The sequence below is a fragment of the Sorex araneus genome, chromosome 3 (genome assembly GCF_027595985.1).
Source record: "Sorex araneus isolate mSorAra2 chromosome 3, mSorAra2.pri, whole genome shotgun sequence".
Taxonomy (NCBI): Eukaryota; Metazoa; Chordata; class Mammalia; order Eulipotyphla; family Soricidae; genus Sorex; species Sorex araneus.
In genome coordinates, this window is record NC_073304.1 from 92,913,672 (window position 1) to 92,928,398 (window position 14,727).

General features: G+C 40.8%; 1 protein-coding gene across 3 annotated transcripts in view; it reads left to right on the forward strand.

Moving 5' to 3' along the window:
- Positions 1 to 14,727, forward strand: part of SLC12A1 (solute carrier family 12 member 1) — a 111,585-nt gene that overhangs the window by 30,107 nt on the left and 66,751 nt on the right. For all 3 annotated transcript variants that reach the window (XM_055131928.1, XM_004609652.2, XM_004609653.2), the window contains exons 7-9: positions 1,884 to 1,995; positions 4,326 to 4,453; positions 12,842 to 12,926. In XM_055131928.1, coding sequence (XP_054987903.1) covers positions 1,884 to 1,995; positions 4,326 to 4,453; positions 12,842 to 12,926 — 325 coding nt within the window. The remainder of the gene's footprint in view (positions 1 to 1,883; positions 1,996 to 4,325; positions 4,454 to 12,841; positions 12,927 to 14,727) is intronic.

Genomic DNA, 14,727 nt, shown 5'->3' on the forward strand with positions numbered 1-14,727 from the left:
CATGTGAAGGGTTACACACTGGCAACTTGGCATCTGCCGTGTGAGTTGCCAGGAGAATTTTCTTCCTGACTGTTGTCATTCCTCAGTAAGTGTCAAAATGGGAAGGATTCTACAGGAGCTCTGTCAATGAAAGATACAAAGTGAAGTAGCAACAAAGATCCAGAGGCAACAATGGTGGGATTGAATCACATAATTGAAATATTACTGAAATGGCACCTCAAATGCCTAAGTATGCTCATACCTCCATTGAAAATGTAACATTTGCACATGTAAAAAACATCTGCTAGGGGGCAACGGGGGGATGAGCCCCAGCGGCTCTCCCCGTAGGCCACATCTGGGGCTTTGGGGGGGTTGATCCGGGGCTGCTCGCCCTACCAGAGCGGCCCGGGCCATGGGGCAGATGGAGGAGAAAATGAGGTCCAATCCGTTTGATTGATCAGTTGCCATTTATTGCATTCATTCCTGTCTCTCTCTCTTCTTCTCTCCCGGCTCTTGATCTCTCCCTGCAACCTACTCTTACAGCCTAGTTAAATCCCCCCAGCACGAGGGGGTTGGGGATTACACGAAGGTATGGTCACAATCAATAGGGGTAAAGTGCTTTCCCTCAGGGGATGCTGCTTCTAGGACAGATTCTCCTTCAGGAGGACCATCCACCCAAGGGCAGAGTCCCATGAGTGTGTTTCTCCTCTCCTCGTCCAGAAAACATATAAGCATCCATAATATTAATCATTTTATATGGACACAGTAAGAGATGCATTAAGCTTATAGAATTGCTCTCCTGGGGCCATCTCAATCTCAGACTACAGTGCTCAGGCCAGATTAGTCTTTCCTATCCCTAGCAGGGTCCTAGTCTCATCATTACTTTTGGATCATGACAGCATTTGTCCACGATCAAGCTCTTAATTTATAGTAAAGAATTAGGCACTTTGGCCAGGCCCTTCTCGATGCCAGGGTAGCACATAACTCACTGCTTGCCCTGGGTCCATTCTGACCTTACTTTTGGGGTGCTAGGAACTGAGGGCAACTGAGGCTTAAGTCGAGAAAGCAGATGCCCAGGAATGAATAATATTCAAAGCCAATTAAATTCCAAGTTACAAAAGCATAATATTGTCTTCTTATGTCTATACAAAAAGGACATTGGTTTAAAGTAAATTGTTCAAAAAGCATAAGGAGAGGAGAAAGGCAATATTAACTTACAATATAAGTTCAGTTTCCTAGAAAGATCTGACCTTACAAATTAACAGTCTGATTAGGGGGGGAAGCTGATTAACTGTTTGGGGAAGAAAGCATAGAGAAGTAGTTACAGATAAACAAAGGAATGGGAGTGATGACGCAGGAGCACCTTGATGGGTGTGACCGGGATAAACCTGAGCTCCTTGTTGCAAGGGGAAAAAGGACAAAGCAATGCCATCTTACAGGCACAGATCAAATAAGTTTTATTAAAATGCCTTTCTACAAGAAGACATTTATTACCTGCTATGGGCAATAGAATTTTTTGAAAAGTTTGGGCAAAAAGGACCTCTCAAGCAGTATGTTCAGGAAGCTCAGGGATTACTCCCACAAATTCTGTTCAATGAGGCTGGCAGTTCAATGCCAGGGTCTGAGGATGTGACGCTGATAAGACACTGCAGACTTAGGAACTACCAGGCCACCCTGATGGTGCTCAAGGGCCTCCAAAGCCGTAGTCAGAGATGCTTGGAGGGCTGTGTAATGCCAGTTGTCAAACTGGAGTGACCACATGCAAGGCAAGCATCACCTCTCCAGTTCTAGTAGTAACAGTAATAATAGAACAGAATTTTTTCAGGGGATCCTTCAAATTTATAATTATTTAAAATTCTTGATGCATCCATCTAATTTGGTCTCCTTTTTCTTTTCCATTGCAGGCTCAAGTGATTCTTCTGATCATCCTTCTCATTGCTATTGCAAACTTCTTCATTGGAACCGTCATTCCATCCAACAATGAGAAGAAGTCCAGAGGTTTCTTTAATTACCAAGGTATGTGTGAGTTACTTTGTGGTAAATGGTTCTTCCCTGCCTGTCCCTCCTCCCCAGTTATCATCCCTATAACCCCCACCCCTGCCACTAGAATCCCAGTGAAATTCAGGGAAGAGCCTGGAGTTGGAATCAAGAAAGCCAGAATGAGTCTCAGCTCTCCTGCTTGTCAGCCAGACAAGACAACCTAACACTCTTGGGCCTTGGAGTTTATCGCTACATTGTGGGTGATCATAATAACTTTCAGAGGGAATTTTGAGAATCAAATAGGATAGTGTATATGAAAGTGATTTGAAAACTTAATTGAGCCTGACAAATTGCTTTCACAATTTAAGATCATAAGGAGACTGCTCAGACAGGGAAAGAAAACACAACTCAGTTTATTCAACCACTAAGAACACTAAAATCAAGCATAGTCATTGTCTCGTTCCCACTAGGTTTTTTCACATTCCAGTCCTCTTTCATTATGTAGTTAACCATCATTGTCAGGTTTTCAAGCATCAAAGATTATAGGCATTATTCAGGACAGTATTCTGTGATTGTAAGACTGGGCATGAAATTCATCTGTTCTCCTCTAGTTTACTCCACTAATTCTTCCATTAATCTCCCAGTTTTCTACTTTAGCTTATTCACAAACTACTTTTTTGTTTGTGAGATTTTGCATTTTTTACATTTTTCTTCACATTCACTCAGTTGTCAGCATTTTATATACTTATTGTGTCATATCAACTATGTATTCCTGTTCCTTTTCCTTTGAAAATATAATCTTGGTGGTCCTTTTTTTGCATTTTAATATTATCTACCTTCCTATTATTTCCCATTCTTCCAGTTCTTGCTGCATTTTTTTTTTACGTTTCAAATTTCCTTCCCATCAGCCCTTCCTTTCTCTTCCTATCATCATTATTGTTGTCATTGTGTTGTGGTTGCACACTTGCTTGCAATGTTAGCACATACTTTGTTGTAGTGTCAGAAATCACCCTGGTGGCAATACCTGGGATCATACTGAGCATGGAGCAGTTCCAGGGATTGAAGTCTTGGCCTCAGGCCTACAAGGCAAATATCATTGGTTCACAGTCTAAAAACTTCATTTGTTGCACCTAAGAGATAGTACAGGTCTTAAGATGTTTATCTTGGAGCCAGAGCAATACACGGTGAGTAGAGTGCTCACCTTGTGCTCACCTTGTATGCAACCTACACAGGTTTGATCTCCAGCATGCCATATGGTCTTCTGAGTCCCATCAAGAGTAATCCCTGAGCAAAGAGCCAGGAATAAGCCCTGAGCACCACTAAGTGTTTGTCTTGCATGTAGCTGACCCCGGTTTAATCCCTGGTACCTCATGGTCCCCAGAACTCTGCCAGAACCAACCCCCCAAGACAGAGGCAGGAGTTGCCTGTGAGCACTGCCAATTGTGGTCCAAAAACTTCCTAGTAAATAAAAAGAAAAAAATATTTCTTTACATTTTCATCATCTCAGAATTTTTGTTCACATTTTTCTTCCTTCTATTATTTTATTTTTTATTCATTTATTTATTTATTTTGCTTTCTGGATCACACCTAGCAATGCACAGGGGTCACTCCTGGCTCATGCACTCAGGAATCACCACTGGCGGTGCTCAGGGGACCATATGGGATGCTGGAATTTGAACCCGGGTCGGCCGAGTGCAAGGCAAATGCCCTACCTGCTGTGCTATCACTCCAGACCACATTTTTCTTCCTTCTAATTTTTTTCTTCTAGATCATTTCTTTTTCATTTAAACAATTATGTTGAATAGTATTATCTTATGAGAAAAATTCCTCACTATTTTATTCTTCCTTGAATTTGGTATATAAATTTGAGAGGACTATATAGAAGCAAAAGACTTTTAACTTTAGTAGCAAAATGCTGAGAGACTTGCCACAAGTTTAAAAAAAAACACAAAAGAAAGCAATGTATTACAGCTTTTATGCACGTGACAAAGGAGTCGTGTGTGTGAAAGAGAGGTGAATATGTCTCATGTATATGTATTTACACTACATGGTCACATGAAAATTCCCCATTTCCTCCCTTTTCAATCATCTGTATTAAAAATATCAGGCAATTTAAGTCTGTTGGCACAAAAATTAGCGATTTATAAAAATATGCTCTAGAGATTTGAAACTCTCAAATACATATTTTGACTTTTGGTAAATGTGACATAAGTTTCTTCAAGCTGTAGCAACATCTGTAATCCAGTTAATTTCATTTCGAATATAGGGTCCCATTTGCACTGAGAGATATCAAAGTCAAATGCCAGTGTATCTCCTACTCTGTAGAGAAACTCTACTTTATAGTTGTCTAATTTTTTGTGTTTCAGCATCAATATTTGCAGAAAACTTTGGGCCGAGCTTCACAAAAGGTGAAGGTTTCTTCTCCGTCTTTGCCATTTTTTTCCCAGCTGCTACTGGAATTCTTGCTGGTGCCAATATCTCAGGAGACTTAGAGGTATGAATTTCCTCTGTCTTGCCATCCAGAGAGGTGGAGGTTCAGGTGGTGGGTGCCATAAGAGGTTGTATATATTGACTGTGTCCATGTTTCTTTAAAGCTATACGATTTCTGCAAAGTTGTCTGGTCCTTTAAAGAGATTTTTTTGAATGCCAAGCTGTCCTTGACATACAGTTTTCTCAAAATTTGTATTCAGGAGCTAGAGAGGTCATATAGTGGGTGGATGCTTGCCTTGCATGTGGCCAACTCAAGCAAATGGTCCCTTGAGCCCTCAAGAACTGATCCCTGAGAAGAGAAGCAGGAGTAAGCCCTGAGCATTGCTTGGTGTGGTTCCCCCTCCAAAAAGATAGAGTGTTCAGTGATGTAAGGAGGACAAGGCACATTGAGAGTGTGTCACATTTCCAACAAAATTAATATCATCAGTGAAGAACATGTCAAAACTACTCTTTCTCTTTTTATTCTTTCTAATTCACATAATGAATGAGAAACTGAAACATTCTGTAGAAAATGAAACTCCTCAAAAATCCCTTTATTGTTGAATGCCTAGGTCATTAAATTCAGAGACATAATCACTTATTTAATAGGTATTTATTTAGAGCCCATGTTACTTTGTGTTAAGTGCTATAGGGATCTTTGTATTAGTTATGATATTGGTTGGAATGTTTTGTAAAGTAATGATAGTCCCTAACAACTAGTAACAGTTCTTTTTCTAACTCAAAAATTTTGAGTTCACTGGTTATTCAGTGGCTAAGTACCATCTGTTTCAAAGGAAAACCCTGAAAGCCAGATGGCTTCCCCATTTTTTTTATCATTCCCTTGGGGTTTTCCTTTTTCTGCAAGATCCAGGACGACAAATAATTTCTGTTTCAGAACATAGGAAGGAGAATAAGAAAATGGTGGACAAGCAACTTCTCAAATTTGCATGTATATCTTCGTGTTGACCTTCCATTGGTCAGAAATTGGTGTGTGGCCTTAATTAGTTACAAAGAAGATTGGGAAATCCAGTCTCTAGCTGGGCAGTCATGTGCCTAAATAAATTATAAGGGTTTTTTGGGCTGGAGCAATAACACAGTGGGTAGGGCGTTTGCCTTGCATGCGGCCGACCTGGGTTTGATTCCTTCGTCCCTGTCAGAGACCCCCACAAGCTACCTAGAGTATCCCGCCTGCCCGGCAGAGCCTGGCAAGCTACCTATGGCATATTCAATATGCTAAAAGCAGTAACAACAAGTCTCACAATGGAGACATTACTAATGCCTGCTTGAGCAAATCGATGAACAATGGGATGACAGTGCTACAGTATTAAACGAGGAATGTGAGAATGGATATAAGGACAGTAACCTGCCTCTACTGTATGCAGAAAGGAAGGAACCTCAATAGGTTTATGATCAGTGTTAGAAGATAAAAAGTGTACTTGTAAGATCTGTCAAGAAATTTGTCTAAGTTGTCTATAGGCCATTGCCCAAGTTGATTATGAAATAAAAAATTCAAGAGATAATTTTACATTGGGGATTATTTCCTCAGAGAAGTAATTTTGGGGCATGGGAGAGCAAAGAATGATATTGATTATTGGTGATAAAATGCAAAGGTATTCTAGATAAAGAAAACAGGAAAAACAGTCAGGCATAGGGACACCAAAGACAGAAGTCTCTTTTGCTCTAACTGGAGAAGCCCCAGTGAGGGTGGAAATCTTTTTAGGCAAGGGGAAAGAACTATGGGAAATAAGAATGAAGACATTGTCCTAAACTATAACTTTATGAAAAATGGGATTTTGCTTTTCATTTTGTAAATTGCTATATCCTCTATATCCTCAGAAATAGATAGATTTCAAAATTTACTGAATGAATGATGGCATTTAGATTTTTTTATATTAAAGGCTATAATGGTATGGTAAATTGTTGCATAGAGATACAGCATAAGAAAAGTTACGCAAGGGTCAGAAAAATTTAGTTAGCTTTTCCAAAATGATATAGATAGAATGAATCACTGTGTAATGAAATGTAACTATTGGTTGAGTTTTATGTTTCACTTTTTTTTTTAAAAAAAAGGGTTGAAGTTCACTGACTTCCAGTGCTGTAAACCAGTACTCCACAAGCAAATTAAAGAATATCACATTGAGAGGGCCAGAGAAATAGTTCAGTGGGTATAGTGTTTGCCTTGTACATGGCTGACCCAAACTCAATCCCTGGCAGCCTAGATAGTCCCCCAAACCCACCAGGAATGACCCCTGAGTGCAGTCAGGAGTAAGCCCTGAGTACCACTGGATGTGGCCCAAACAAAAAACGATAACAAAAGGAGTAGCAGATTCCCCTTAAGCTCTTTTAGAACCCAGTTTGTATTAGAATTGGGAGATGGATTTATAAATTTCAAAACTTTAGGATCATCTCTACAGTGCTCTGGGAGTAAGATAAAAAGCAGATCTCCCATCAGAAAATGCCAGGCTCAAAATTCCTTTCTCTCAATGTAATTTAAGACTGCAATCTTAGGAAAGAATGTTTAATATGTTGGCCAGAAGTCTCTGATTTTTTACTTTATATGTAAAGAAAATGCAGAAGAATTCCTGTCTTGATTTTTTGGGCATATGTGGTAACAGAATTATTGTAAAAAATTGCATTTTTAATCAGGAGAAGGACCTATAATGATCTCTCATATATGGGATGTAAAAAAAAAAACATAGCAAGGGAATAACAAATGCCCAAAGACAACAGAACCTAAGAACTGGTCTAAAGAACTGAACTTACTATGATAAAGATAAGAAGTTATGGTGAGTGGGGACCCCTAGACAACTGTGGAAGGGAGCAGACAATTTGGTGGAGGGTCTGGTACTAGGACCTATCATTAAGAGTATTGTAAACCGCAGTACCTCAGATAAAATATTTTAAAAGATATTTGGGTGATCTTACAATTAAAATGAATTTTCAGGACTGGGCAGATATTACAGGATTTAGGGCACTAGCTTGCTTGGGTTGCTCCTCACCTGGGTTTAACCCACAGCCTCCTATTGAGCACTACTAGACGTAGCTCTGGAAGTCCTCAGAAATACCTGGTATAATCCTGGAGACCCCAAGCATGCTAGGGTAGCCAAAATGGCACCTGATACTGCAGGACTTGAGAAGTATTGTGTCCTTGGGCCCTTGTACAGAACCACTGGCCCAGTTGGCTGCATGTGGCCAGGAAAGACCTCCAGGTCTCTTCAGTGATACTGCGAACCTTCCCCCACAAAAAAATCCCTAACATTATAGTAGAAATAATATTCACTGTATTACTATCATCCTGTTGCTCATCGATTTGCTCGAGCAGGCACCAGTAATGTCTCCAAGTGAGACTATTTTTGGCATATTGAATATGCCACATGTAGCTTGCCAGGATCTGCTGTGCGGGTGGGCGGGATACTCTTGGTAGCTTGCTGGGATCTCCGAGAGGGACGGAGGAATCAAACCTAGGTCAGCTGCGTGCAAGGCAAACACCCTACCCGCTGTGCTATTGCTCCAGCCCACAAATAATATTACGTACAATATAAAAAAATACAAGGATCCTTTAAATTAAAGAAAATGCAGTTTGAATATTATCCTCAAGCTAGCTAGAAATCCTCATAAAGTTAGCAATTAGGAGTACTTGCTAATATGTACTAGCTATTATGTACATACTTGCTAATATGTACAGTTAGCTAGCACTTGCTAATATTGAATATATGTGTTTCAGGAGAATCTGCTTGAGGTTCATGATGATGGATTAAAGGTACTTAGTGATGGTAGGAAGACCAGAGGCAGGAAGATAAGTTAAAGGCTGTTAGCAGTAGTTTGGACATGTGATCATATGAGCCTGAATTAAGGCCGTGGCAGTGGAAATGGATCAAAGAGGTCAGTTTCTGTGAGCGTTGGAAGATGGAATGGCAAAGATGCTTTTTCTTATGATCATCAGTAAGAGACTGCTATATATCACAGCCAAAGACACACACAATTTTCTCCAGTTCTTTGCTTTTTTTTTACAAACCACGCAGCTCCTCCTCAAATTTTTACATCAGACCTGTTTTATTATTATTTTTTAATGTTATTGAAAACCTCCTGAATTGGTTCCGTGGCGTAGTAGATGAGGAACAGGAAACTTAACTTTGACAACTGAGGTTGAAGTGGAAGAATATAAGAATGGAGACAGATGTCAGTGGCTGGCTAGATTTATAAGTCTGTGGCTCTAGAAAGGAATGAGGTGAGGGTTTCAAGCAATGGCCTGGATTTATTTATCTGGGTTCATGCTAGAAGGCAGAGAGAAAAGGACCAAGATAGCCCTCGGGGAGATTAACAAAGTACTGTGGTAGAAATAGGATCCATGAAGAGGCAAGAGGGGAGCTATCTGGGAAGTTGGAGGGAACAGAGAAAGAGTGACACCATGAAAGTTAAGAAAGGAAAATGCACGGGAGATCTCGGGATGGGGGGTGTTACTGGCGCTGTTCTTCGCCCAGATGTGACCCCAAGTGGCCGCACATGAACGGCTCCTCTGTTCCTGAATCCATGATCCCGGAGGCCAACTAACTACTTTCGACACCCAGCGGCTTCTTGCAGAAATGCCTCTAGACTGTGAACTAATCTATGGCCCCATGCCGCCTGGGAGGGGAAAGGTTTTTCACTCTCGGCCTTTCCTTTCCCCAGCGGTGTGGTGACCGCCATCTTATAAGGCCCACTAAACAGAGGTATGAGCTTGTACTACTACCACAGTACTTTGGTTTTGGCAAGTCTGATTGTTGGAGGAAAATTCCAAATAATAATAGTGAGTTTTCTGTTGAAATATTGAATGTAATCAAAGTAAAGCGAAAGTAAAGTGAAAATCATCAGCCACACAGGCAGGGAGGGGGGTGTGGAGGATGGGAGGTATGCTGGGGTTCTTGGTGGTGGAACATATGCTCTGGTGAAGGGATGAATGTTTAATCATTGTATGACTGAGACTTAAGCCTGAAAGCTTTGTAACTTTTCACATGGTGATTCAATAGAAAATTTTAAAAAGTTGCAATATTTTAAAAAATAAATAAAAAGAGCAAAAGATGGTTAAAAAAAAGAAAGGAGAATGCGGGGCTGGAGTGATAGTGCAGCAGTTAGAGTATTTACTTTACACATGGCCAACCAGGGTTTGATTACTAGCATCCCATATGGTCCCCTGAGCACTGCCAGAAGTAATTCTTGGATGCAGAGTCAAGGGTAACCCCTGTACATTTTCTGGTGTGTCCCAAAAAGAAGAAAAAGAAAAAGAAAGAAAGAAAGGAGAATGCTATTTGAAGCATTAACAAATGCTCTCAAAGACTGGAGTGATCAGCCATGTTAAGGACATATGGGGAAGCATCCAGGAACTCCCAATAGCTAGAGATACAATTCCTCACTGAAGTTAAAATTAAAAATAATCAAAACATAAGAGATTTGGTTCAGCTTAATAAATATTTATTATCTACATGCTCTAGGGGATATATAAAATGCTATTGCCTGCTCAGGGTCTCAGAATCTTTTTTAAGATACCACAGTGGCATTCGGCAGTGGTTGGTACAATATATGCTATCAAGTTCCATCCTGAATTTTTTTTAGCACACTAATTGATGATCTGTAAATATGTAGCTGGAAAAATATGTGATTTGGGAGAAGATTTGGAAAGAAGCCAAGTCTAATCAAAAGAACTAAGGTGCCATTTCAGCAGTGAAACATTGGATTATGGCTAACATACTCAGAAAGCAGACCTAGTAAATTACTTGCATTCAGTACAAGAAAAATAGGTGCAATATTTAATGAAGTAAGGTAAAGAAAGATTAGAGTTTGGGTTACTTTAGAGAGAATGGAAACTAAAACTTTGGATAAAAAATAAGAATTTGTTGAAGTTGGGTTAGAGAGATAATATAGAGGGTAGGACATTTGCATGCAGCTGACCAAAATTTGATCCCTGACAGCCCATCTGATCCCTGGAGTCCCTCCAGAAGTGATATCTGAGCACAGAGCCAGGAGAAATCCCTGAGTACCACTAGGTTTGGTCCCAAAACAAAACAAAACAAAACAAAATATTTGTTTGGGAAGGAAGGAAGGAAGGAAGGAAAGAAGAAAGGAAGGAAGGAAGGAAGGAAGGAAGGAAGGAAGGAAGGAAGGAAGGAAGGAAGGAAGGAAGGAAGGAAGGAAGGAAGGAAGGAAGGAAGGAAGGAAGGAAGGAAGGAAGGAAGGACTTCTTAAAGTCCTGAGTCTTTCCTATGGAAAATGTAGCCAGACCAGGCAACGTGAACATATCATGAACTAAGATATTGGGGCCCAATTTATGGCCCAGTCAGACCTTGGTAAAAAAAAATTTTTAAGTAATTTTAGAGTGTGGGGGGGAAGGTTGAGTCATAGTATAAAAATTAAGGTGTTCTCCTTGATTGTGGTCAGCCAGATGTCACCCCCACTAGCATATGGCTCCCTGAGCACCACCAAGAATATCCCCCACGTACAGAATCAGGTGTAGCCCCTGAGCACCAAGTACCACTCCCAGTGAGGAAAAAGTGAGTTTAAGCAACTACTAGCACTAGCACTGTAGCACTGTCATCCCGTGTTTCATTAATTTTCTCGAGTGGGCACCAGTAACATCTCCACTGTGAGACTTCTTGTTACTGTTTTTGGCATATCGAATATGCCACGGGTAGCTTGCCAGGCTCTGCCGTGCAGGTGGGGTACTCTCGGTAGCTTGCCGGGCTCTCTGAGAGGGATGGAACAATCAAACCCAGATTGGCTGCACACAAGGCAAATGTCCTACCCGCTATGGTATCGCTCGAGCCCAGCAACTAGTATTAAAGTAAAATGAAGTTTCATATTTTAGGGACAAATAATCTTCCATCTCCCCACTTCTCAGCCTTAGAATGTATACCTCTTATTCCCACCTAAATCAATTATTCACATTTCACTTAGATTCCAATAAAATCCTAAACCAACAAAATAAATATTTTTTCTAAATTTAGGGGGGGCCTCCCCAACACTGCGTGAGGGACACCAGGGAGTGAGAGAGGCCCCACGATGCCAGAGATTGTACTTGGGGTCTTAGACTGCAAAGCATGTGCCCCAATTCCTTGACTCCTCTCAATCTGGTAAAACTAAGTAGGGACCACCCTGTGAATTGGGAGGTGGCAGGGTCCCCTTTCAGCTCTGCCTGCCTTTGTTCTTCTGTGTGATCATGACTGCTGGCCATGTTCACTTTTACATTTTTGGAGATAAGAATTTAAAAATAAGGAGAATAGGTAGGTACATATCCTAACAAACATGTTTCTGAAACAGAAAGTGTGGTCTCTCACAAGATGGTCTTGTCAGGCCAGTTTACCTCTTCTGTGGAATGACAGATTTGCTTGCTTGTACCAACTGTCAGGACCAGGAGTTGACATTTCTGATGAGTTTTTATCAGTCGATTTCAGTTTTAAAAAACTGAAACTTTGGTTGGCTGCATTGGTTGTCTATTTGTATTGATAATCTTCCATTCTCTTGTGGAGGAACAAATGCCTGCAGAGATTGCATTTCGTTCCATTCAATTCTTATTGACTTCTACTTTATTCCAAGTAAAATCTCCATCTAATAATCCCTGTTAAGTTGAATTCAATTATTTAGAAGTTTTCCTCCTTGAAAATTGATTATGATGTGATTCAGCCCTCTAAATAGGATATATAATGGTACATTATATACAAGGCGAGCTCTATTTAGTAAATTTATACACATTTATAAGCGAAGGGGGGGAAAGCCCATTTTCTGGTAAAAGGTTAAATTTGTCTTTTTATGCCTGCTTATGGAAATTAAACATCACCTGTTACAGTACTTTCTAAACTAGATTCCAAATGGTAAAAATTGAGGGACTGGGGAATTAAGTAGATCCTCTTTTTTATTTTTTTTCCAAAAGTGACTTATTTTAAAGGCACGCCTAAGCTTAATAAAAACAAAACAAAGATCACATACAGAGATTGTCAATGAGACAGTTATACTTGTACATTTCCTCGAACTATACGGTCTGATATATCTGCTTGGAATCACAAGAGGTAAAGAGGAAGGAGAGGTGTTAATGAAGTTTTCTATAAGAACTTCTGAACAGTCGAAGACCTCTTCTATCTAGTGCAAAGTTTTACAGTTGTTGCTTCGTGGTACCTGGGATTGAACCTAGTCCTCATACATTATCAAGACCCCTGTTTTGCCCCTGAGCCACATCCTTGACCCTTTGACAGATTACCTCATTCATTGCTAAAAGCCTGGCCATTGTCCAAAAAAGAACTCAGATTCACTACTTTCCCATTTGCTTGGTCTTTTCTAAACTTGCCTTGGGAAGAGTAAACTAAAATTTGAAAATACAGAAATAACAACAGATAAACTCAAGTTCTTATTTCACCTCCTCATATTTTCCATATTACTTTTTTCAAAGGATCCCCAAGATGCCATCCCCAGAGGAACCATGCTGGCAATTTTGATCACCACTATTGCCTACATAGGAGTTGCTATTTGCGTCGGTAAGTTGGAAGCAGAATGCCAGAATTGCAAGGGATTCAGTGGTCCTTCACTTATCAGAGCCAATAGGTGTTCAGTGGAACATAAGTAGGAACATTTCACAATCACATACAATATCCCATTAATCACCGATTTCTTGGGCGGGCTCAGTAACATCTCATTTCGTCCTTTCCCTGGAACCTTAGAAGTCTATCTCGACTTGGCCCTCCTAACGATGTTGCACTGGGGGGCTCTCCAGGGTCAGGGGAATGAGATCCAGCTTGTTACTGGATTTTGCATATGAATACACCATGGGAAGCTTGCAAGGCTGTCCCATGTGGGCAAGAAACTCTCAGAAGATTGCCAGTTTCTCCTAGAGGGAGAAATAGGATAAAGATATCACGCGGCCGCAAAAAATACATTTGTTTCTGGATCACATCTAGTGAGATTCAGAAGTTACTTCTGGCTCTGAACTCAGGAGTTACTCCTGGCAGTGCTCTGGGTACCATATGTGGTACCAGGAATGAACCCGGGTCAACCACATTCCAGGCAAGTGCCCTACCCACTGTACTATCTCTCCAGCCCCCCAAGAGAAACATTTTTAAAGGCAATAATTAAAATTCCTCTTTTGGGTGCTGGAGGTATTTGAATGCAATGAAGCTTTAATGTAAGCATCTCTAGATCAAGGTTGGAGACAGCTAATCAGATTGTCCTTTGACCTGAGCACACAGAGGGTCCCGTCCCATTGTGCTACTTAAGATGATAATTCCACTTACAAAGAAAGCCAGTCCTTGTGGTCCCTTGCCTCAGAGGCAGGTGGAAAATGGAGCAAAAGAAACACCCAAACAAAACAAACCCCAAACTCAAAAAGGCCTTAGCCAAAGACAAAGGATGTAGGCTTGATGACTATATCTCCTCCTTCTACTGCCATCCCTAATATGGAACTGTCACTGTTACCAACTGGCAGGAGATCAGAACACGACCTGGCTGTCAGCCATGTGGGCGGCCAGCCCCCACATTGCTCAGTGAGCAGAAAATGTGTGCATTTGCCTGCTGTTCCTAAACTGGCTTTTGTTCTACCTGCCGCCAGCAGTCACACCTCCTCCTAGTTGGAGGTCACCTCATTTTTATGCCATAGGAGGAGAGGAACAAATGTGGAATAATGTTCCAGGAAGAAAACTCTTTTTTCTTTGTGCACCAGGGAATACAGCTGCAAACAGATCTATTCTGGAGGTCTTGATGTCCATTTCAATGAAGGCCATTTCCTGGTTGTCCTCTGTCTACTCTAGGGGATATTGGGAACGTGCCTGTAGAATGCTTTGACTTGGTTTCTGGAGAAAACAGAAAAAACAATTGACTTAAATTTCTGTTTCTCCCACTGCCTCCTTATAGAGTAAATTGGACACTATTGTTAACTGCATTTTTGCACATCCACGTTTGGGTACATGTAGAGACTTTATTCCAATATTTTCATTGTCACTGTCATTGTCATCCCATTGCTCATCGATTTGCTCGGGCGGGCACCAATAACATTTCCATTGTGAGACTCGTTGTTACTGTTTTTGGCATATTGAATACACCACGGGTAGCTTGCCAAGCTCTGCCGTGCGGGCGAGATACTCTCGGTAGCTTGCCAGGCTCTCCGAGAGGGGCGGAGGAATCGAACCCAGGTCGGCCACGTGCAAGGAAAACATCCTGCCGTTGTGCTATCACTCCAGCCCATTCCAATATTTTAAGAAACAATATTTTTAAATGATATCGAAATGATCTAGAGTTAAATTTCTCAAATAATTATCTTTCACAAAATATAGATTAAGGAATAAT